Source organism: Calliphora vicina, chromosome 1 (assembly GCF_958450345.1).
Source record: "Calliphora vicina chromosome 1, idCalVici1.1, whole genome shotgun sequence".
NCBI classification, from domain to species: Eukaryota; Metazoa; Arthropoda; class Insecta; order Diptera; family Calliphoridae; genus Calliphora; species Calliphora vicina.
The window spans coordinates 101,876,357-101,901,675 of record NC_088780.1 but is presented as its reverse complement, the minus strand read 5'-3'; the positions used below and the strand labels follow the sequence as shown (position 1 = coordinate 101,901,675).

The following is a 25,319-nucleotide window of genomic DNA, read 5'->3' as shown; positions in this document are numbered from 1 at the left end:
TTTTCTTTTTCTTTTTTTATTTTTATTTGGTCATACACATGATTTTTGAGGATTTTTTTCATGCATTTTCTTGTATTTATTTGTTTAAAAAACAATTTACAAAATTTTAATTTTTTTAATATTTTAAATTTTAAACAAATTTTTTTTAATGTCAACAAAAAATATAAAGAAAGTTTGACAATCGAAAACGCAACCTAAACCAAGATACAATACAAGGCGTATTAACAATGTGAGTGCATAAAATCAGCTGTTTCTTAATTCGCTGTGGTTTTATGTACACTATATGTCAAACTTTGTTTATGTTTACATTTACCGTACATTTTAACAAAAACAAATTGCCTGTTGTTTTTGCATTGTTGTATTTGTTGCCGGGACGCACTCACCTTGTTAATACGCCTTGATACAATATAAGGCACACCCAGTAGAAAATAAATTCTCAATTATACAATTCTTGTAACGTCAAACAAAAGAAAATATAAAAAAATATGAAAAAAATCAAATTCAAAGTTTGACATTATAGGGCTAAATATTGAAAACTCTCCCTTCTACAATTATTGTATCATGGGATTTCATAAAAAAAATTAAAATAACTATTGTTGAATTTGAAAAATTACGAAAAAAAAATGAAAAAGAAAACGAAAACGAAACTATTTATAACAAGTAAGAGTGCTATGTTCGGCTGTGCCGAATCTTATATACCCTTCACCAAATTATACTTCAAAATTTTAAATATTTTTATGTAAACAAAATTTATTTTTTTTTCCAGTTGTTTTTTGAATTTTTTGGAAAAAAAAATTTTTCGATTGTTATTTAAAATTTTTTTTTAAATTTTAAATTTTTTTTTTTTTTAAATTTTAAAAAAATTTTTTTTTTAAATTTTAAAAATTTTTTTTTGTTTTTTCAATTTTTTTTTTGAAAAAAAAATTCGGGTTCAAAATTTTTTTCCCGATTTTGACCCATTGTAGGTCCAACTTACTATGGTCTTATATACGTCGTTGAAAATGTCTTTGAAATATCTATCATTAGATATCCATATTGTCTATATTAATGTCTTAGTAATCCAGATATAGGTAAAAAAATAGGTTAAAAATCGAGGTTGTCTTGGTTTTTTCCTCATATCTCAGCCATTTGTGGACCGATTTTGCTGATTTTAAATAGCAAAATTCTCGAAAGCATGTCTGACAGAATTATTGAAGATTTGGATCCCGAAGATATCTGGGGTCTTCAGAAAACTGATTTCAACAGACAGACAGACGGACAGACGGACAGACAGACGGACAGACGGACAGACAGACAGACAGACAGACAGACAGACAGACAGACAGACAGACAGACAGACAGACAGACAGACAGACAGACAGACAGACAGACAGACAGACAGACAGACAGACAGACAGACAGACAGACAGACAGACAGACAGACAGACAGACAGACAGACAGACAGACAGACAGACAGACAGACAGACAGACAGACAGACAGACAGACAGACAGACAGACAGACAGACAGACAGACAGACAGACAGACAGACGGACATGGCTTAATCGACTCCGCTATCTATAAGGATCCAGAATATATATACTTTATAGGGTCGGAAATGAAAAATGTAGAAATTACAAACGGAATGACAAACTTATATATACCCTTCTCACGAAGGTGAGAAATTTTAAAAATTTAAAAAAAAAATTTTTAAAAAAAAATTTTAACTTAAAAAAAAAAAAATTTTTAATTTAAAAAAAAAAATTAAAATAAACAAAAAAAAATTTTTTTTTTCCAAAAAATTCAAAAAACAACTGTAAAAAAAATTAAATTTTGTTTACCTAAAAATATTTAAAATTTTGAAGTATAATTTGGTGAAGGGTATTTAAGATTCGGCACAGCCGAATATAGCACTATTACTTGTTTTGTTTTAATTTCTGAGTTGCTCAACATTTTTGCATGTCATTTGTCTATAGGCACGAAAAGGCAGCTAGTTTTGATATATCTTTTAGATAATAAGTTAAGCTTTAATTCTATGTTAAAACTAGATCGGCGGCAAACGGCGCCAGCAGCTAAAATCCTAGTCAAAGTTGCGTAGGTAAGCCAAAAAGCATTATATATTTCAAATGAATAAATTACAAATCTGCTAACAACATATGCAACACTCATAACCAAAATAGAATCTGGACAAGATGCCCTTTCCAACAGGGTATAACAAACTTAAAAAAAATAATTATAAATATCAAAAATACGCTCTTGAATATTTTAACTCCCCAAATCTTTAAAGTCGAAAGTAGTGTGTTCTGTCGCCATTTTCGAATACTTCTATTATTTTTGCAAATAATTATTGCTTGATATCTTAGCTTTACGATAGAACTTGTTTTATGGATAATTTCAAACATTTGCAAAAAATGTTGTGAATGAGGGTATATATAAGTTTGTCATTCCGTGTGTAACATTGAGAAATATTTATCTGAGACCCAAAAAAGTATAAATATTATTGATCCTTATGAAATTCTAATTCGATTGAGCTATGTCCGTCTGTCTGTCTGTGTAAAACACGCTCACGTCCAAATTAGACAAACAAAATTGGAAAACTTGCAAGAAAAATGTTTATTGTTCTCTTAAGCAGTTTGGTATTGAAAATCAGCAAAATCGGTTCAGTGGAACCAGAGTCATGAACCGAAATGTGAGACAATCTAAAAAAAAACTTGATAATTTTAAAATAGTTTTTGTTATTTGTGCAAATATATTGCAGATAATACCATCAAATTTTACACACGTTATTTTTATGTTAAAAGGACTAACTCTGGTAAAAATTATAAGAATCGGTCCATGATTTCACCTAGCCCCCATACAAATTTCTTCCCGAAATATGGTTCTATGGTCTGTAAATGCCTACAAAATTCCAGTATCCACACCAAATTCAGGAAAACTAAGTTTCGTGCTTAAAAAAATCACAAAACCAAATTTTTTGTGGATCGGCCCATATTTGACCATATCCCCCATATAAAGTTCACTTCCGAAAATCACTTAAATAAGCACAAATGTCTTATAAATGTCGCTAATTTATGTTTAGAAATCATACTACAGGATTTTGTGAATATCGGTTCATATTTGACCATAGCTCCCATATAAGGACCACTTCCGAAAATCAGTTAAGTACTAATAAATGTCTTATAAATACCTTTACCATGGTAAAATTCGACACAAATAATACTCATATACAAAGAAATCACTGTACCTAACTTTACGCAGATTGGCCGATAATTGGCCATAGCTTCCCTATAAGGCCCATTTCCGAAAAAGATATTAACCTTAATAAATATTTAAAACAAATTGATATTAAAATGAAATTACGCACAGATCAGTAATTTTTATGCAGCAATCATACTACTGAATATCGGTCCATATTTAACCATAGCTCCCATATAAGGTCCACTCCCGAAAATCACTAAAATCCTCAAAAATTTCTTACAAATTTAGTTATCAGGTTGAAATTCCAAACAAATTTGTTCAATATATATATACAAAAAACGATGTACCAAATTTTACGATGATAGGTCAATAATTGGCCATAGCCTCCATATAAGAACCATTTCCGGAAAACATATTAACCTGCACAAATATCCAAAATAATCTGTACTGAACTAAAATTTTACACCGATCAGTAATTTGTATCCAAGAATCGTACAACAAGATTTTTTTAAATATTGATTCATAATTCGGCATAGCTCCCATATAAGATCCACTCATGTTAATAGCGTTGTTTATATGAAATTCTACAAAAATAGCCCTCAAACATGTAGGTCCATAATAGGTCATAGCTTCCATATATTGAACCAAAATAGTACACAGATCAAATCATACTACTGAATTTTCTGAATATCGGTCCATAATTGGCAACAGCTCCCATATAAATACATAAAAATCACGTTAAAATATTTTATGACAATCGAATCATAATATATGTATAATCATAGCTCCCATATAAATCCCACAACCCAATATTATTAAATTTGTCTAAATATATTTGTATACCCTTCACCTTCGTGAGAAGGGTATATATAAGTTTGTCATTCCGTTTGTAATTTCTACATTTTTCATTTCCGACCCTATAAAGTATATATATTCTGGATCCTTATAGATAGCGGAGTCGATTAAGCCATGTCCGTCGGTCTGTCTGTCTGTCCGTCCGTCTGTCTGTCTGTCTGTCTGTCTGTCTGTCTGTCTGTCTGTCTGTCTGTCTGTCTGTCTGTCTGTCTGTCTGTCTGTCTGTCTGTCTGTCTGTCTGTCTGCCTGTCTGTCTGTCTGTCTGTCTGTCTGTCTGTCTGTCTGTCTGTTGAAATCAGTTTTCTGAAGACCACAGATATCTTCGGGATCCAAATCTTCAATAATTCTGTCAGACATGCTTTCGAGAATTTTGCTATTTAAAATCAGCAAAATCGGTCCACAAATGGCTGAGATATGAGGAAAAAACCAAGACAACCTCGATTTTTGACCTATTTTTTTTACCTATATCTGGATTACTAAGACATTATTATAGACAATATGGATATCTAATGATAGATATTTCAAAGACATTTGCAACGACGTATGTATATAAGACCATAGTAAGTTGGAACTACAATGGGTCAAAATCGGGAAAAAAAATTTTGAACCCGAATTTTTTTTTTAAAAAAAAAAATTTAAAAAACAAAAAAAATTTTTTAAAATTTAAAAAAAAATAATTTTTTAAAATTTAAAAAAAAAAAAATTTTAAAATTTAAAAAAAAAACTTTTTAAATTTAAAAAAAAAAAATTTAAAATAACAACTGGAAAAAAATTAAATTTTGTTTACCTAAAAATATTTAAAATTTTGAAGTATAATTTGGTGAAGGGTATATAAGATTCGGCACATCCGAATATAGCTCTCTTACTTGTTTATACTCTGTTTCTTCACTTGAGGTTAAAAAGGAAAAATGTTGATCCAAACGTATTAACTAATTATTAAGTATATAAATTGTTAAATTTCATACGTTCCAATATGAATTAAAAATTATAAATTGCTGAATTAGATACAATTTTTATGTACTTTTGAAATAACATATTTTCTGCGTAAACTAGTCTTTCTAACAATTGTTAAGTATATTATTTCAGTTGTTATACAATCATATTTAGGTGGAGGGTATTTAAGATTCGGCCGAATATAGTACTCTTACTTGATTATAAAAATGTTTGTATTTTTTTTCATGAAAAACATTTTTTTATTGCTTCAAAATATTCGAACTGAACTATATTTTCGATATCTACTGTACAGTTGGTACATTAATTATTTGTAACATTTCTAACATAAAACGAAGTTTATAGTTATTTTCTGTATTTAATACTGGTGCATTTTCAAAGTTTGTATAGTGATTTAATTTTGATTAATTAGAAGATAATGCAGTTTTTTGTGAAGTAATGAAAAGTTCAAATAAAGTAAAATATCTATTGAAATTTACAGAAATTTCATTGTAAACTTTTTTAGATGGATTTTGACATATATTTTCTCGTGAAATAGAACACAGTACTGCGCTAAAAGTTAAAAGAAATTAGGTAAGACATTTTAAGTTTTAAATTCACACTTCTTATTTAGAGTATTTTAGCATATTTATTTAGAAATTTAGCTAATTATTTCGCATATTCTTAATATCTTTTGGGATATAACTATGTGCCAAATATTTTAATGTGATTAGTTTAGAAGAACTACAGAATGAAAGAAAAAAGTGTCCCTTTATTGCACTTTTTAAGTGTTTTAAGTGTTAATGTAGAAAATCAAAATCTGAAAATGTTGAGTAACTAATAAAGCAAAACAAAATTTATGTTTACATATTGTTTGTTTTAACATAAAACAAATTTCTCTTTATTTGAGATCTTATTAAAAATATAAATTTACAAAACTAAATAATCACTTATTCTAAATGAATTTAAATTATAAATGATTTCTATGAGTATTTATGATAAAATGTTTCTAAATAGGAATAATACTGAGATTTAATCAACTTCTTCTACAGTAGGACCACTTCTGCCCGCTCCAAATCCACCTGCCTGTTGACCACATGAAGAAGCTCCAGCACCTCCACCATTGTGTAGTTTAGTCATTATTGGTGTGCATAATTTTGTGAGTGAGTTCATCTTCTCGTCGTATTCTTCTTTTTCAGCCAATGTATTGGCATCCAGCCACTTGATTGTTTCTTCGCATGCTCTAACTGCTTCACTTTTTTCCTGTGCTGGAATCTTATCGCCAGCTTGATCCAATGCTTGTTTTACCCCAAACACATAACTTTCCAAGTTGTTGCGAGCACTAATCTTATTTCTCTGCTTCTCATCTTCATCAGCGAATTTCTCAGCCTCATTGACCATACGATCGATTTCAGCTTGAGACAGACGACCCTTATCGTTTTTGATAGTGATGTTCTTGATATTACCCGAACTCATTTCCTTTGCAGAGACATTTAGAATGCCATTGGCATCCAAGTCGAAGGTGACTTCAATTTGTGGCACACCCCGAGGAGCAGGTGGAATTCCGGATAGATCAAACGTGCCCAATTTGTTGTTGTCTCTTGTCATGACACGTTCACCTTCAAACACTTGAATGGAAACACCAGGTTGATTATCTGAATAAGTGGAAAAGGTTTGTGTTTGTTTGCATGGAATGCGGCTGTTGCGCTCGATGATCTTTGTCATTACACCGCCGGCTGTCTCTATACCAAGTGATAGTGGAGCCACATCTACCAATAGGACATCTTGGATGGCGCTGCTCTTGTCTCCGCTAAGTATGGCTGCTTGAACAGCTGCTCCGTAGGCCACTGCTTCATCAGGATTAATGGACAAGTTAAGACTCTTGCCGCAGAAGAATTGTTGTAGTAGATTTTGTACTTTAGGGATGCGAGTAGAACCACCCACCAGGACAATATCGTGTATTTGGTTCTTGTCCATTTTAGCATCATTAAGAGCCTTCTCAACTGGTTCCAATGTTTGACGGAATAAATCGGCACACAATTCCTCAAATCGGGCACGGCTGATTTTGGTATAGTAGTCTTGACCTTCAAACAGCGCATCGATTTCAATGGAGGCCTCTGTGCTGGATGACAGTGTACGTTTGGCACGTTCAGCAGCAGTTCTTAGGCGTCTCAATGCTCTGGGATTAGAGCGTAAATCTTTCTTGTACTTGCGTTTGAATTCATCGGCCAGATGTGAGACGAGTCTGTTGTCAAAATCTTCACCACCCAAGTGAGTATCACCAGCAGTTGCTCTCACTTCAAATAAAGAGCCTTCATCGATGGTCAAGATGGAGACATCGAATGTGCCACCGCCCAAGTCAAAGATGAGTACATTTCGTTCACCTTTCAAGTTCTTATCGAGACCATATGCTAGAGCAGCCGCTGTGGGTTCATTGATAATTCTCATTACATTTAAGCCAGCAATACGACCAGCATCTTTGGTAGCCTGACGTTGAGAATCATTGAAGTAGGCGGGAACTGTGATAACTGCATCTGTTACCGTCTGGCCCAAATAGGATTCGGCAGTCTCTTTCATCTTAGTCAATACCATTGAACTGATCTCTTCTGGTGCGAATTTCTTTTGTTCACCTTTGAATTCTACACCGATTTTAGGTTTGCCACCATCACTGACCACTTTGAATGGCCAGTGCTTAATATCTTCCATTATCTTGGGATCATCGTATTTGCGACCAATAAGACGTTTTGCATCAAATACTGTGTTTCTGGGGTTCATGGCAACCTGATTTTTGGCCGCATCACCAATGAGACGTTCAGTGTCTGTGAAGGCAACATAACTGGGTGTTGTGCGGTTGCCTTGATCGTTGGCAATGATCTCTACTTTACCATGTTGGAAGACACCAACACAGGAGTATGTTGTACCCAAATCAATACCAATTGCTACCATTGTGACCACTTGTGTTATTCTTATTCAGTTAAAATGTACAGAATTTATTGAACTATTTTCACTTTATATTAAATTATTGAATTTTTTATTTGTTGTAGTGTTTTCCTTTTACTTTAATTTCTTGCTGAACAATTTTTGTAGCTGTTTAGTTTTATTCGCTTGTTTAGTTGATCTCTTTAATGTTTTCACGTTGCTTGCTTGTTTTGTACTAATGCCGAAGAGAGTTTGTTTTGCGGTATTTATACAAATCACACATTCATTCGTATTTTCGAGATACTTTTACGGGAATATGGTTGAATTTTCTAGAAACACCATGAATGTTTTTGTTTATTTAAGAGAGTTTAATTGTTTGGAATTTTAAGAGAGGGTATGTGTTGTTTATGTTTAAAAGTGGTTGGCTGAGTTAACATTTGTATTTTTGTTTTCATTTGTATTATTTATCTTATCAGAGAGCGGTACGTAAATAATTTTGGTTATTTTTTCACAAAGTGTGAGCACATATTATTGTGAGAAAAATTGCTTTGTCTCTGTACTAAATACATATGTACGTACATATCGTCACCTAAAATGCAAAACAACGTATCATCAAAAAATTCGAAATTGATTTTATTATTGATTACCAGGGAATATGCAAATGCATGTTTTTTCTGGTGAGTCTAGGAGCATATTTATGTCATATTTTTGCGTTTTATAGCATATTTTACTGTTTAATAGCATATTTTGACTTTATCAAAAACTAATTTTGTCTTACTTATTTTTCGCTGTTGTGTTACAGGTTTTTACTTCCTTTGTTTAAAATTCAAAATTGAAAAATATATTTTTTTAATATAAAATAAGCACTATTTTATTTAATAATAGCGCCATCTAAATATCAAATTTTAGTTCTAATTCAAACTCAACCGTTCTAAGTGTTAAAGAAATATTATCTTTTAAATTTGCTCCTATAACATTTGTCGAAAGAACATTTTCTATGTATAAAAATGTTTTCAGATCAATAGACAACGATTTTTATTTGAAAATTTAAGTCAACATTTTGTAATTGCAATAATTACCTTAATTTATATAAAATATCATCAAAAAACACCTCACGAGGACTTTTCATAACTTAAGTTCCGATTGTTTTTATGTTGTATTTATTTTTTGTTATACTTGTTTTAGTTCATGTTATTTTTGTTTATTTTTTGTTACTTTACCTTTTTAGAAATGAATTGTATTGATTTTTTTAAATAAAAGTATATTTTTTGGTTAAAAATTATGTAAAAGTTTGTTTTTAAGAGCATATTTTAAAATTTTTACTGCATATTTAAAGCGCTTAAAACGTTTTTTTAGAGCATAACTCCGGTTTCCCTGTTGTTTACGAATCACTACATCATATTACATATGTGTACAAAATTTTAAACTTAAATTTTAAAAAATAACCAAGTTATAACCAATATTGAAACTAAATTATCATCAAGTACATGATTTTTTTAACCAAAATAACGTATACGCTTTGAGTAATTAATTTATAAATCGTGTTTAGGTAGTATGTATCCTAATTTGTATACCCTTCACCTTCGTGAGAAGGGTATATATAAGTTTGTCATTCCGTTTGTAATTTCCACAATATAATTTTCCGACCCTATAAAGCAGGGGTGCCCACAAGTTCCTTATGGAAGAGTAAACACCAATACATTTAAAGAAAATCTACTTTTTATTCAATATTTGTTGTTGCTAAAACCAATTCATACAAAGAAAAAAGAAAAAAAAACTCACTTTCACCACACACATTTTTAAAATATCATACGATAAACAAAAACAAAATCTACATGGATGATCGCAGTCGTCAATGTTTACCAGCAAAGCATACGAAAGTGTTGTTGCTTTCAACATGCGTGTATTCAGTGAAGAACGACAAAAAAAATAATAAGACAAAGTTGTTTGTGTATTTTGTATTGCTAGTGCTGAGTGCTCTAGTGAGTATACAAAACACACAGCCTATAGCTAAGAGCAATTACAAAAACAAAAGAGTACCAAGAGTATAGGGGTTGGGCATGACTGCTATAAAGTATATATATTCTGGATCCTTATAGATAGCGGAGTCGATTAATCCATGTCCGTCTGTCTGTCTGTTGAAATCAATTTTCTGAAGTCCCCAGATATCTTTGGGATCCGAATTTCAATAATTCTGTCAGACATGCTTTCGAGAAGTTTCCTATTTAAAATCAGTCCAGAAAATCGGTCCAGAAATGGCTGAGATATGAAGAAAAATCCAGGACAACCTCGATTTTTGACCTATATCTGGATTACTAAGTCATTAATATAGACAATATGGATATTTAATGATAGACATTTCAAAGACCTTTGCAACGACGTATATAAGACCATAATAAGTTGGACCTACAATGGGTCAAAATCGGAAAAAAAATAGTTTTTAACCCAATTTTTTTTTCACCATAAAATTATATTTTTCAAATATAAAAAAAAAATTTAAAATAACAATTCGAAATTTTTGTTTCGAAAAAATTAAAAAAACAACTTTGGAAAAAAAAAATAAAATTTGTTTACCTAAAAATATTTTAAATTTGTATTTTGAAGTATAATTTGGTGAAGGGTATATAAGATTCGGCACAGCCGAATATAGCTCTCACACTTGTTTTTTAATAAAGTTGTTGCAATTGAATATTTTTTGCAGTCTTTATAAAAATTTAAGTTTAGTTTAAAAAAGTAGTTGTAACTAATTAAATATGTATATGTATATAAACTGGTTTTATTTAAAATAAAAAATATTTTTATTTAAGTTTTTATTTTTTCATAAAAAAATATATTGATGATATGTTTTTTTGTTTCAGAAAACAACAATTCAAAAAATCGTAAGCCACATCTTAAAGTGTGCTTTGAAAAAATTTGTTTTTTTATAAAATATATTTCTAGTGTCATTGTAATTCATAATTGAAAATTTTGTTTCAATATCTCAAGTAGTTTTCATTTTATATAATATTTTGCTTCTCCTATAAACTTATGAAAAGAGATGTTACGTTATTTTGCATTTTAGGTGACGATATGTATCTACGTACTTAAGTTTATATATTATGTACATTGCTGAAATATTATTATGAATGGCGAAATATGTACAAGCAATAGTACTTGGAATAATTTGTATTTAAAATTCTGGAACTTTCAGCACGTTTTCATTGTTTGTTTATATTTTTTTTTTAAATTTAAACACGTGAATAAACTGTACGCAGCTTTTGCATATAGTATAAATGTGTATAGAAAGAAATATGAAACAAACAAAATATATTTTTAGTTTAAGATACAAATAGAATAGACATACATACTAATTTTATGATTTAATAAAGAAATATTTTTAGATTTTTTTCTCTTTTATTGACGAACAAATATTATTTAATTGGTATGGATTTGAAAATGTTTAATATATACATACCTATGTATCTTGAAAAATCTATTTAAATTAATCATATTTATATTTTTACCCCCATATTCATAAACAATTTTTAAATTTATCAAAGGTTTATAAAACAAAATTTCCATACAAAATTTGATTTGAATTTGATCAATTTTAAAGCTACATATTTATGAATAAGGCCTTTAGTATTGAAATATTTTTGTAGGAACAAATTTTGGATTTTTGCTATTTTAAATAGCAATATAAGTTGGACTATAGAGGTTTCAATCATGTATGTATGTAAGTTATTTGGTGGCTTCAGAATGTTTATTTCAACATACGGACCCCGCTATCTGTAATGATCCAGAACATACATACATAGTTTATGGGGTCGCAAATGAAAAATATGGAAATCACAAACTTGCCACTCATTGTGAATTGTATAACAAGTAAGAAAGTATAGTCAATCAAGTCCGACCATATAATGGACTACACTGAGTATATGGGCAAATCATTTTGCTATTAAAATTTCAATAATTTGAGTTATTTTCGGAAGGGGACCTTATCGCCATCAAATTAGATCAGGTGATTAATTTCTATATGAAACTTCGTTATGTTGAATTTTATGTGGATACCAATTTACCAACCAACATATTTAAGATGTTGATTTTCGGAAGTGAGCCTTATATGAGAGCAATGTCAATTATGGATTGATCCGCAAAATGTTTAAATGTGATTTCGTTTTATATAAAATTTATTTGTGAAGAAATTTGGTTGGATACCAAATTAAATCTGAGATTTATGACAGAAAAAATCTATTGTCTGGGGGCTAGGTGTACTAATGAACCAGCTTCATCAATAGGATTCGTCCTTGGGCCGAAAAAGAAGTATGTGCTAAACATTATCGAAATATCTTCTAAGTTATGCACAAGGTTGACATGGAAAGCTTGCCAGATGTACAGACATCGTTAAAAGGACTAAGAAAGTGATTGTGAGAATACTTTTAGGTATACCAATACCATTATGGTGGTGTAGGGTAGAAATACAAATAAATTATTCGGTATCCGACACGTGAAATCAAAATATCAAGTCACCAAAATATTTCATAACGAGACATTTACAATTCAAGCAACTATTTTTGTTATAGATATTTTGAATACCTATCTTACAAAAAAATTAAAACATGATTTGTAAGAATAAAATTAGCCGAAGTCGAGTTATGTTTTTTAGACTTTTATTTAAAGAATAATTCGTATACATAATGTGCTTTCGAATTATGAATAAAATTATTCAAAGAAATTAAAACCAAACCTCTACCAAAATAATATTTTATTCGAAATGTTGAAACCATAATTAAATACAAATAGATCGGAAACTTTTCTGACAAAAACCTAACTCAGTTATCTAAAACCAATGTGGTGAGAATGTATTAGTAAGAAAAACTATTTGAAAACAAAAACCACACTCGTAAATGTTATTATTTTGAGTAATTTTTATGTTTGATTTTTTTTCTAGTTTCCGCTCTATATTTATTTATTTTACTATGGTTAATATCATAGAGAAACATAGAGCGGAAACTAGAAAAAACACAAACAAAGAAATTACTCAAAATAATCACACATACGAGTGTTGTTTTTGTTTTCACATGGTTTTTCTACTAATACATTCTCACCACTTATGTTTCTGACAACTGAGTTGGGTCTTTGACAGGAGATTTTCCGCTCTATGTCTATTCTCTATGGTCAATACTATTGAAAGAAACAATTCGATTAATTCGAACATGTTAAAATCTATTTATTTGATAATTCTGCTAGTAAGAACCTTAAAAGAATTTTTCCAAACATTTTGCCCAGCTGTCTGAATTTGTTCTTCAGAAAGGTTTGCTATCACAAATATTCTCGAATGTTCCCTAATGTTATTAATAGCGAATATTAAAGTATCAAGTCCAAACCATCAGATAATATAAATTAATATAATACATATACAGCCCAATTATGAATAAAAATTCCCCCGGAATTTTCTGATTTTTCCTATTCAAATTCAATGGGAAAAAACTCCCGGGGAACAAACTCCCGCGGAATTTTTTATTCATAATTGGGCTGATAATGTATATAAATGATAGCTATTTTAAAATTCAGATGTTTACAAAAGTAAATAGTACCAGAGCTAGGGTTAATTGAAGGTCAAGATATATTAATGAATGTTCGAATATTCTTATTTTAAAGAACACGTAAGATTTTCCAATGTGTTATATTTAATGCATTAAATATTATTTCACGTTTTCTTATCTTTGGTTTGCGCAAGGTAGGTCAGGAATTTTAAACAGATTATAAGAGTGAGCCTAAGAGAAAAACAAATATTTCAACATGCACACATTGACACATTTAACTCTCTTACTCAAAGCACGAAACCACAAACGCATACATGCAAAACTCTTGTTTGTATCTGTGAGTAATTTTCTCAAAATTCATAAGTATTGTAGATACTTATGGAAACATACAAATGTATCTACAATTTTCATGAAATTTCTGTATAAATTCTCGAATTTTCTCTTTTGTTGAAGACAAAGAGCCAGCAAGTATAAAAGGCCAGTGCAGTAGCTCACTTTTTACAGTTTAACACAAGAAATCAAAGTGAAAAGTTAATTTCAAAGCGAATAATATTAAAGTGAATTTTCAAATTTTAACTAACGTCATTTAAAAGCAACAATAAATCAACAAAGTATTCAAATAAATAATTAATTTAGTGCATTAAAAAGAAAATATAACAAACAAAATGGTAGCAATTGGAATTGATTTGGGTACAACATACTCCTGCGTTGGTGTATTCCAACATGGCAAAGTGGAAATCATTGCCAACGATCAAGGCAACCGCACAACACCCAGTTATGTTGGCTTCACAGATTCGGAACGTCTCATTGGTGATGCTGCCAAAAATCAAGTTGCCATGAATCCCCAGAATACAGTGTTCGATGCAAAACGTTTAATTGGCCGCAAATACGACGATCAAAAGATTCAGGATGACATGAAACACTGGCCATTCAAAGTGGTCAATGATTGTGGTAAACCAAAGATTTCGGTGGAATTTAAGGGTGAACAAAAGAAATTCGCCCCAGAAGAGATCAGTTCAATGGTGTTGACAAAAATGAAGGAGACAGCAGAAGCGTTCCTGGGTACGACAGTGCGTGATGCAGTCATTACAGTGCCGGCCTACTTTAACGATTCACAGAGACAAGCCACCAAAGATGCCGGAGCCATTGCTGGTCTTAATGTTTTGAGAATTATCAACGAGCCGACCGCAGCCGCTTTGGCATACGGTCTCGACAAAAACTTAAAGGGTGAACGCAATGTTCTAATCTTTGATTTGGGTGGTGGTACTTTTGATGTTTCCATTCTTACAATCGATGAAGGTTCGTTGTTTGAAGTGCGTGCTACGGCTGGCGATACTCACTTGGGTGGTGAAGATTTTGACAATCGTTTAGTCAGTCACTTCGCCGAAGAGTTCCAACGTAAATATAAAAAGGACTTGCGATCGAATCCTAGAGCATTGCGTCGCTTAAGATCAGCAGCTGAACGTGCAAAACGCACTTTATCATCTAGTACAGAGGCTACTATAGAGATAGATGCTCTGTTCGAAGGCGTAGATTTCTACTCCAAAATAAGTCGTGCTCGTTTCGAAGAATTGTGTGGTGATTTGTTCCGTAGCACCCTGCAGCCCGTGGAGAAAGCGTTAAATGATGCCAAGATGGATAAGAATCAAATCCACGATATTGTCCTAGTAGGCGGTTCAACGCGTATTCCTAAAGTACAGAATTTGCTACAACAATTCTTCTGTGGCAAAGCTCTCAACTTGTCCATTAATCCCGATGAAGCTGTGGCCTATGGTGCAGCCATTCAAGCAGCTATTCTTAGCGGTGACAAGAGCAGTGCCATTCAAGATGTTTTGCTAGTAGATGTGGCACCTCTTTCGTTGGGCATTGAAACCGCGGGTGGTGTTATGACCAAACTAATTGAACGCAACAGTCGCATCCCCTGCAAACAATCAAAGACCTTTACCACGTATGCCGACAATCAACCAGCTGTCACAATACAGGTCTTTGAAGGTGAACGAGCCATGACCAAAGACAACAATCTACTGGGCACCTTCAATTTAACCGGCATACCGCCAGCACCTCGTGGAGTCCCCAAAATAGATGTTACATTCGATTTAGATGCCAATGGTATTTTGAATGTAACGGCCAAGGAGATGAGCACTGGTAATGCCAAAAATATAGTCATTAAAAACGACAAGGGTCGTCTGTCGCAAGCCGAAATAGATCGTATGGTCAATGAAGCCGAACAGTATGCAGATGAAGATGAAAAACAACGTCAACGCATAGCAGCGCGCAATCAATTGGAAGCCTATGTTTTCAATGTGAAACAATCAACGCAAGACGCTGGCGATAAAATACCCAAGTCCGACAAAGATCGAGTCATGGAGAAATGCGAAGAAACAATCAAGTGGTTAGACAATAACACGACCGCCGAGAAAGAAGAATACGATTACAAATTGGAGGAGTTGACCAAAATATGTCAGCCCATCATGACCAGACTACATCAACAGGCAAGTGGTGCAGCGGGTTGTGGTCAACAAGCTGGTGGTTGTGGAGGTGGTAAATGTGGTGGACCCACCGTTGAAGAAGTGGACTAAAAAATTTCAGCTCAATATAATCCCTAGTCAACATTCCTGATAATTAGCTTAGCTGCTATTTACTGAAATTCATCAGATCAGACGGTCTTAAATGAAACAGATTTTCCTAATTCGGCTGTAAACTTAGCACGTATCGCTCAACACTTACAACGAATTCCTTGAGTTGGGCTAGCTTAATGTATTTTTATTATTAGTTTAAACATAATTTTAAGTTGAAACTTATTTATTGAATAAAATAAAACTATGTATAATAGATATATACCAAAGATAGAAAATATGTCTTTTTTATTTAACGTTTAAAAGATGGACTTGAAAAATTAGTAAAATACATAGAACGGAAACTCACAAAAAATGCTCACAAATTTACACATAAAAGTGGAGACTTAAATCTTTGCCAGCATAGTTTCTGCTCTATTTGGAGGTTATTAATTGGTCTGGAGGTCATTGTGTAATTCGATTTGAAAGAAAATATTTTCGAAATACAAAATATTAAGCATTGAAAGTCGAACAATTGATTTTCGAAACGCACCACAAAATAACCTCCCTGGCATAGAATAAAATATACATAGAAGCGTTACTGAGAGGGAAAAACCCTTTCAAATCTTTTTTCAAACATTCAAATAATTGAAAATATTTTTCAATAAATATAAATAATGAAAGAAATTTAAAACCAAATGTAAAAAACAAACAGCCTAACCATAGATTAATGCAAATAAGTTGGAATCTCTGCTGTCATATACCTAACTCAGTTGTCAAAAACCTAACTCAGTTAAAAAAAACCTAACTCAGTTGAAAAAAACATAACTCAGTTGTCAAACAAGAATTTTTTTGTTTGAGTTTTTTCTATTATTTTTGATTTGCACCCCATAACGTAGTACATATGTATATGTATTCTGGATGGTTATAGACAGCGAAGTCTTTATAGCCATATCCGTCTGTTTGTTGAAATCAATTTTCGGAAGCCAACAAATATGATTAATAGATACATCTATATATAAGCTATAGTCCAATTTAGGTTACTATTTAAAATCGAGAAAATCGGCCCACAAATGGCTGATATATAAGCGACTACCTCGATTTTTTCAATACATTTTTTTTCCTCCAAGCATTCTGTTTAGCAACAAGTTTTTCCCTCCAACAACAGTTTCCCACGAAATAATTTATTTCACCCAAATTTATTTTTTACCAAATATAGTTTTTAATGCATATTAATCTTAAAGTAAACTTTGGTGAAGGTTATATAAAATCAGCACAGCCCAATATAGAACACTTACTTATTATTTACTTTCATTAAAAAATATTTTCAACTTTTTGAATGTTGAATGAAAGCATTTTTTATAGTTTTTTTTTGGTACGGAAAACAAAAGTTTTTTTTAAACCGACTTTAACAAAAATTAACTTTAAAATGTCGTTTATGGTTAGGCTGAAAAAGTACATAAAATTTCAAATAATCCTTTTGGGATTATTTCAAAATAATAAAACATCTTTTTAAATTCTGTTTCATATATGTTTTATGGTACGAAGTTTAAGGGAATAGTCGACTTTATGGGTTTAAAATCGACTTTAAGTTAGGCTGAAAAAGTACATACATAAAAGTTCAAAATAATGAAACAAAATTATAATTATAATTATATAATATGTATACCCTTCACCATGCGTGGGAAAAATATTTTTTAGCCTGTTTTTTTCACCAAAAGATTTTTTTTAAATAAAAAAACTAATTTTTAAAAAAAAAAAAATTCGTAGAAAAAATGTTCATTTTAAAAACTTTTTTTTAAATAAATAAAGTGTTATATTCGGCCGTGACGTGGTTGACAAAACAATGGAAACTCCATATGTAGCCCAAAATTTAAAATATTTTTTTTAAAATAAAAATTATATTTTTTAGTATTTTACTTGTAAAACTATATTATATATGTAAATTAATTTATATAAATTAACTGACAAACAAACAACATAATTAATTATATTCTGAAAAAAAGGAACAAAATTAAAAATATTCACTATTTCGCTACTGACAAAACATTGGAAACTTTTAAACTTCTGCAAGAAAGAAGTGTAAAACGAAAATAATAGTTAAAAGAACGATTTTATTTTTAAATTCTGGTAATTTTTCACAATTTATTTTTCTAAGTTTTTCGCATAATTGCTGTTTTTCAAAGTTAACGAAAATGGCTAAAGTTAAGATTTGTGAAGACTTAAAAAATAAAATAATTAAAGATTTTAAAGCGGGTTTAAAACAAAAAAGGATCTGTGACAAATATTCAATAAATAAATCCGCAGTTTCAAAAATTATAGAGAAATTTCGTGAGACCGGTTCTGTAAAAACTCAAAATGTAGGTGGAAGACCTCGTAAGACTACTCCTAGACAAGATAATTTAATAGCGAGAGAGTTCAAAAAATTCCCAAAAATAACTCCTCGAGAGGTTGTTAATAGCCTAAAATTAGAAATAAGTACCCGAACAGTAAGTCCCCTTTTACAATGCAGAAATTGAAAGGCAGACATTTTTCTCATTCTCTTTTGAACTAACCTAAACCTGTGTAATACACACTCTACCTCTTGAACCCCATGCCAACAAACTTCGTCTGTCTGCCTTTCAATTTCTACATTGTAAAAGGGGACTTAGTCGCAGGGCAAATGAGGCTGGTCTTGGTTGCTATCGTTCTGTGAAAAAACCACTCATTTCTAAAAAGAACCGTTCTGCTCGTCTACAATTTGCCAGGGATCATTTAAACTGGTCGATACAGAAATGGAATACTGTCCTCTTTTCCGACGAATCCAAATACAATTTAAGAGGCAGTGATGGGAGAACATTTGTAAGACGACTAACGGGAAAAAGATTAGATCCAAAGTACACAAATAAGACTGTAAAGTTTGGTGGTGGCAATATTATGGTATGGGGTTGTTTTTCAGGGCAATGTATGGGCCCAATTCATATTATAAAAGATACCATGACAGGTATAGGGTACAGAACCACATTAAACGATATTATGTATTCATACGCTGAGGAATGAGTTTGGAGATTCCAACACGACAACGACCCGAAACACACCTCTAGGGTTGTAACCGAGTGGTTACAATCCAACGAGGTACGTGTTTTGAAGTGGCCTGCCCAATCGCCAGATCTCAATCCCAAAGAAAATCTATGGGAAATTGTAGATCATAAAATAAGAACCCAAAATTACACCAGGAAGGAAGATTTATCGGAGGCGGTTATAAGGGAATGGCAAAATATTTCAAAGGAGACCATTGACTCTTTAATTGGTTCAATGCATCGTCGATGTGTAGCAGTTATAAAAAATAAGGGATATCTAACCAAATATTGAGTTATTGCAAAGTTTAGACCATATTTGTTAAAATAATACCTAAGTTTCCATTGTTTTGTCAATGCCGTAATAAAGAAATCTTTTAATTTTGTTTTCACTTTTTTAGAATTTAATTAATTATGTTCTTTTTTTTTTTGTTAAATTAAGTTAATAAAAGTATACAAATAAAATACTACAAAAATGTTAAAATTTTTTAAAAAATTATTTCAGATTTTAGGCCACTAATAAAATATTTGGAAATGTTTCCATTGTTTTGTCAACCATTGTATCTTCTTAGAAAGTCAAATTTACTTTAATACTTTATATACCATTTCCAATAGAGTATTTTGTCCTTTTATAATAGGAATAACGTATTATATTTAACAATTTATATAATAAATAATTGCTTTACATTACAAGATTGGCTCGTTCCCATGACAATTGGATCTCCGTTCCGGAACGACCCGATTGCCAACTCAGCGACAGCTGTACAAACCGAAAGTTTTTTCCCCAGGAAAGAACAATCGGTCACAGTCGAACTGTTACAACAACAGCAAATGTATAAAAAGGATGCAACAAATGTAGACAAATTCGAAAAACATTATTTTGTTCTGACTAATTTTATGGAAATGTGTTATATCACAAGATTTCGATCATTAACAGTGAAAAATTATAGATATATTCAGAAAATCACCGAGTTTTCAACCGAAGACCAAATAATTCTTGTGTCTATAATATCATATTTAAGAAACAAGCCCAAAACCGAAAATAACCGAAACCGCGGTTTTGAATGTTGTCGTTTTTTAGGAAAACCCTATTTTCTATACATAGCTGTTATTCTCATACTTTAATCTTCGTACCAAGATAAAAGTGGCCAACAATTATATACCTACTCTGAGCACTTTTTGCTTTAATTTTAGTTTATTTTGTGTGTACCTCATCAATATACATATGTATCTTCATATTGAAGTCCTTACCAACGGTTCAAATTTTGTAGTTTAGACTTTTTATTATTTTTTCCTAACAGTTTAAATCTAAGTCCTCCAATTCAGAATACTAACTGACTTTTACTTCAAACCATAAAGAATGCTTGCTAATTTGTATATTTAAAAATTATTTTTAATTAAACGTTTCATAGATATGTTTTATTTCTAACATTTTGTGCAGTAATAGGTGCAGACTGTAGCACTTAATGCAAATAAACTACGACTGTGCAATAAATGAAGGAAAAAAGTCGTTAAAACACATTAATTACCCTTCGACTTCAATTGCTGTTTGTACTTTCGAATGTATTGCTGAGATTAACCTGCCAAAATTTGCCGCATTAACTAGCAAATATATTAAATAATAAACGATTCAAAAACAATATTTGTAATTAAATTTAATCTGAAATCTTCAAGTCAAAAATCCGCCATTAATGATACTTTTTAACGTAGGAATCCTTATCCTTAAAAACTAAATCAAATTTTTTTTAATTTCAATTGGGGTGCAGCGAACAGGGTCAGCTTGTCATTTCACAATTTTTTTTTTTGTTAATATTCAAACATGAGTTTAGACGGCCTTGGACGGGCTCAGGAACTTTCTTGAATTATATCGTAATATTTATATGTACCAACTGTGTGGTGTAGATATTCTAAAAAAAATGCTTTTATTTGTCCTTTAGCATAATCCCACTACTTTTTCCGAACTCCAAATAAACAATTTACACTCTAACGTTCACGATTATTATAAGATATTTTTGAAATTGTCACCTGTTGCGACAAAATCTTGAACTATGGCTTATAGTAAATCCAATTTATGACAAGATGACCAACATAGTCTTGAAAGTTGCCCTTGTTCTTCTTCCGCAAGAAATAAATATGTTGGCAGACAGCTTTTCTTTAAAGTTGTAATTTTTTGGGCGGAAGAAACAAATTTTTTTGTGTTTTATCAAATCTATCAATTTCATTAAAATCCTTCTAATTAAAGTATCAATTATTATGCCCATTACATTATACAATATTTTATAAATCTATATAAAACATTTTACTTATAGAAGTTAATAAATAAGTCATTAAAAATTTCTTACCAACCTTTTAATTTTGCGGCCATTTATCTTTCGTTTTCTTATTGTCTCAAAATACACATTCATTTAGTTTTTTACTACACACTATTAATAAACCAAATGCACAATTAAAACATTAAATAATTAAAAACATTTTAACCGTAACCATTTTAAATTTTTGTCTTTATTTTACAATTTTAATAAACAAACTCACAAAATGCTTTGGAAAAAAGTGACATCTTTATAGTACCGTTATAAAAATGAAAAAAAAATGTGTCACAAAAATAGCACAAAAATATGGCAGCACTCAATTTTGTTGTTTATTTTAGAAATGTCAAAACATTAAACAGCTGGCCCAACAAAAACATCAGCTGAAAAAAGAATAATTTTTTTTCTTTACATTGTGCTTTTTAACGTAACCACCATGGAGGAGGAACCAAAAAAGGTTTGTAGATTGTTTATTGTTATGAAATAAACTTAAAATAATATTAAAAAACATTTATCTTGCAGGGCTTTACACTGTTCGGCCGTGATATTTCACAAATACCCTGTTTTCGCAGTAGTTTCTTGTATGGCATAAGTGGTGGTGTTGGTACTGGTCTGCTAACATTTCTGGGAACATCTCGCACAACAATGTCTACACATGTTGGCTTTGGTACATTCTTTTGTGGTACTATAGCCTATTGGAGTTGGTGCCGGTAAGCTTATACAGTTTTTATAAATTTAAAATAAAGTTAAAATATGTTCTTGTATTTTATAGGTATCAATGGTCGGTGCATCGCTTTGAATATGCCCAATTAGAACAGGCTATGCGCAAACAAGCCATGTACGAAGGAACAGAAATAGAAAAGCAACTTGATCTTAAGTCGGCGTAGTAATAATTTGTTAAAAGAAAAACTTAATAATGGCTGTTTTAATTGTTATTTAACGATTTTGTTGTAAAGTGTGTGTATTGTAAAGGCGAAACATTATTAAAATATTACAATTTAAGTTACAATTAGAATAATATTATTTCAATTCATACATATATAGAAACTTACGAATAACATTGATATTTTGTACAAATTGTGAATTTTCAGGGGATTTATCTTTTTGCACAATTATATAGAGCAAAACTTTGTGTACTGCGTGGAATTAGTGAATATATGTAGTTCTTTACAATTGAAGTTTGTAAAAGCTTAATTTTCTATATTATGCAATAAACAGTAACAAATAACTTTATAAATTCAATATAAATTTTATTAACCCAGGTAGATGTGTATAACTTGTTTCAAAATCGATAGTTCTAGAACGAATGACTAGTATAAGCTGTACCAATTCGGATCCTTTAATAAGATCATCAGAACTAGTTACAGCACAACTACGTCTAGAACCCGAAGAACAAGATTGTGATTCTTAAGAAATTCTATAGAGTTGTTATTTAGAACTAGCTAATCCCAAATAAACTTCGTCAAAAAAAGTGTTGTTCTTTAATATCGAAGAACAAAAGTGGAACAATTCATTTGGACATTCATCGTTGACATTTATAAAAACGACTTTAAAAAATCTTTCAATATACAAGCCTGTCACGTTTTGTTCGGTATGGTTTCCATTCCGTAGTTTTTATTCCGATCGATTTCGTTTAAGGATCTTCAATAATTTATTAACTCCAAAAATATTTAATAATTCTGTATATCTGATTTTAATTTGTCAGCGTTTTCAATATTAATATAAAACTTGGGTTTTTATCATGGTACAATCAGTTACCAGGTACAATTATTAGAGAGAGTTTCCAATGTTCACCCCTAAAACGTCAAACTATGTATTTAATCACTTAACTTTTTTTAATTTGTTACCGCGATATTTTTTAAATTTGTTACGTTTTAACTGAAATTATAAACACTTATTAAAAAAAATATAGTTTTTCTTCAATTGTTAGTAAATTTTTGTAATAAAAATTTTAATTCAATTATTTTTTTTTGGCATTTCCTTTCTATATTTTTTAATTTTCTTTTGTTTGACGTTATAGGGAATGTATAATTGAGAACATACTTTCTAATAATTGTACCTTGCTTATTCTACAATGGGTTTTTATAATAAAAATGTAAGAAAAACAAATAGTTACTAAGAAATATCAATTATACTTTGAAAACTGAATGTGGTTTCATTCCGAAAGAAATTTTTGTTTTACGGAATTAATTTCACTTTCGATCGGAATGGAATTCTGTGACAGGCCTGATTGGTATCCAAAAATCGGAAAGACAGCATTTAAAAATATTTTTGGAAAAAATAAAAAAAGAATAAGAAGGTAATTTAGTTATATATCTCTTCCGTAGAACTTTCAGAGCAAGGTATGATTCCAATTCATATCATAAAAGATACCATGACTGTAATCTGTTACAGATCCATTTTCAACAATGTTATGTATACATTCTAGGGTGATCGGCCCGGTTTTTAATAACCGGTTTTTTTTTGGTAAGGTGGGTTTCGGTTTTTTTGAAAAGCTCATTCGGGTATAATGTTCAGCAAGTGTGATAAAAAGAGACAGATATATATTAGAGCTACCAAAGATATATTGTAGTGATAACAAAGCTCTGAAAATATGTAACTTAATTCTGCGTAACAAAACACCTGAAGTCCAAAAAAGTTTATAGATATTTTTTTGCCAATATGTTTTTCTAAAAACCTAACGTAGTTGTTGACTTTTGAAATAAAATTCATAAAATATCAACCACTCAATTTTAGAAAAATTTAATACTAATTTGAAAATGGGTCAAATGGGATAGAAGAAGTAATCAAAATTGTTTTAATCGCTATTATTTTAATAAATAAAACTTTTTTTCTTCTTATTTCTAGGCGTTTTAATATTTTCCCAAAAAACCGGTTATTATAAAAAACCGAAACCGGTTTATTTAAATTGCAATTTTTCGAAGAAACCGAAAACAGGTTTCTAAAAAATGTCGAAGAATCGATCACCCTAATACATACGTTGAGAAAAATATACCCCTAGTTTGGAGATTCCAGCAGTATATAGCAGATCGGACTCAAAATTATACCACGAAGGAATATTTATCAGATGCGGTTATAAGGGAACGACAAAATACTACAATCGTTGCCGTGAAGCAGTAATAAACAAGTAAGAAATTATAGTTGGTCAAGTAGGGCTAATTTAGGTGCTATGACTAATCATGGACTTTCTTTCTATGTGAAACTTATTTGTGTTGAATTTATGTGTATATCCATTATTTTACGAGATTTATGGAAGGACATTTGTATGGGGGTTAGAAATAAGGGGACTGATTTCAACCATATCTTAAAAATTACAACCTGTAATTTGCTCATAAGATTTCATGGACAGCCAAACGGACGAGCGGACATCGTTAAATAGACTCAGAAAGTGATTATTTAAGATGAGTGTTAAACTAATATTTTACAAACATCAGCACAAACGCATAATACTATCTCCATTATGGTGGTGTAGGGTATAAAAACAAGGGATTCCAAAAAAAGTAAAAACCAGAGTTAATATTTGAAAAAAAAGTGCAAACTCATATAAAAACAGTTAAAATTGATATTTTGTATAGAAATTCTAACAAAATTTTCATAAGAACATTTCATATCATTTCACAATTACCCAAATTGTGATTCCCGTTCTTTTAATTTGTTTCATTCCACTTGTTCTTTTCATATGAAAACATTTGAATTTATCACTTTTTCACTAAACAAGAATCAGAAACTCTATGAAAATAAAAAAAAACTTTTCAATTCACCGTTTCACAGTACCAGAATAGACCCCCAGCTATCGATAATTTTTTTTGAATTTTTATGCAATTTTTGCCCTGTAAATGTCAATGCGACAACACTGCCACTACTGTATATTTCTTATTGTAGCTCCCTCATGTGTATTAAGACATTTACTCTCGCCCTCGATTTTATTTGTATTATTCTCTGGTTATCATCACACTTGTTGAAAATTTATACACAAATATTTTAGCGACTCTCTAC

At 30.8% G+C, this 25,319-nt stretch overlaps 3 protein-coding genes across 3 annotated transcripts; 2 read left to right on the top strand and 1 right to left on the bottom strand.

The window, feature by feature from the left end:
* Nucleotides 1-5,818: 5,818 nt before the first annotated feature.
* LOC135963421 (heat shock protein 70) lies at nucleotides 5,819-7,955 on the bottom strand. The gene has a single exon (XM_065515263.1). The coding sequence runs from the start codon at nucleotides 7,906-7,908 to the stop codon at nucleotides 5,995-5,997; it is 1,914 nt and encodes a 637-aa protein (XP_065371335.1). The 5' UTR covers nucleotides 7,909-7,955; the 3' UTR covers nucleotides 5,819-5,994.
* A 6,068-nt stretch (nucleotides 7,956-14,023) lies between these two features.
* Nucleotides 14,024-16,260, top strand: LOC135963422 (heat shock protein 68-like). Its single transcript, XM_065515264.1, has one exon. It carries the CDS (start codon nucleotides 14,072-14,074, stop codon nucleotides 15,983-15,985), a length of 1,914 nt encoding a protein of 637 aa, XP_065371336.1. The 5' UTR covers nucleotides 14,024-14,071; the 3' UTR covers nucleotides 15,986-16,260.
* A 5,404-nt stretch (nucleotides 16,261-21,664) lies between these two features.
* l(3)87Df (lethal (3) 87Df) lies at nucleotides 21,665-22,341 on the top strand. Its single transcript, XM_065503253.1, has 3 exons — nucleotides 21,665-21,780; nucleotides 21,846-22,033; nucleotides 22,096-22,341. Exons 1-3 carry the CDS (start codon nucleotides 21,760-21,762, stop codon nucleotides 22,208-22,210), a joined length of 324 nt encoding a protein of 107 aa, XP_065359325.1. The 5' UTR covers nucleotides 21,665-21,759; the 3' UTR covers nucleotides 22,211-22,341.
* Nucleotides 22,342-25,319: the final 2,978 nt, after the last annotated feature.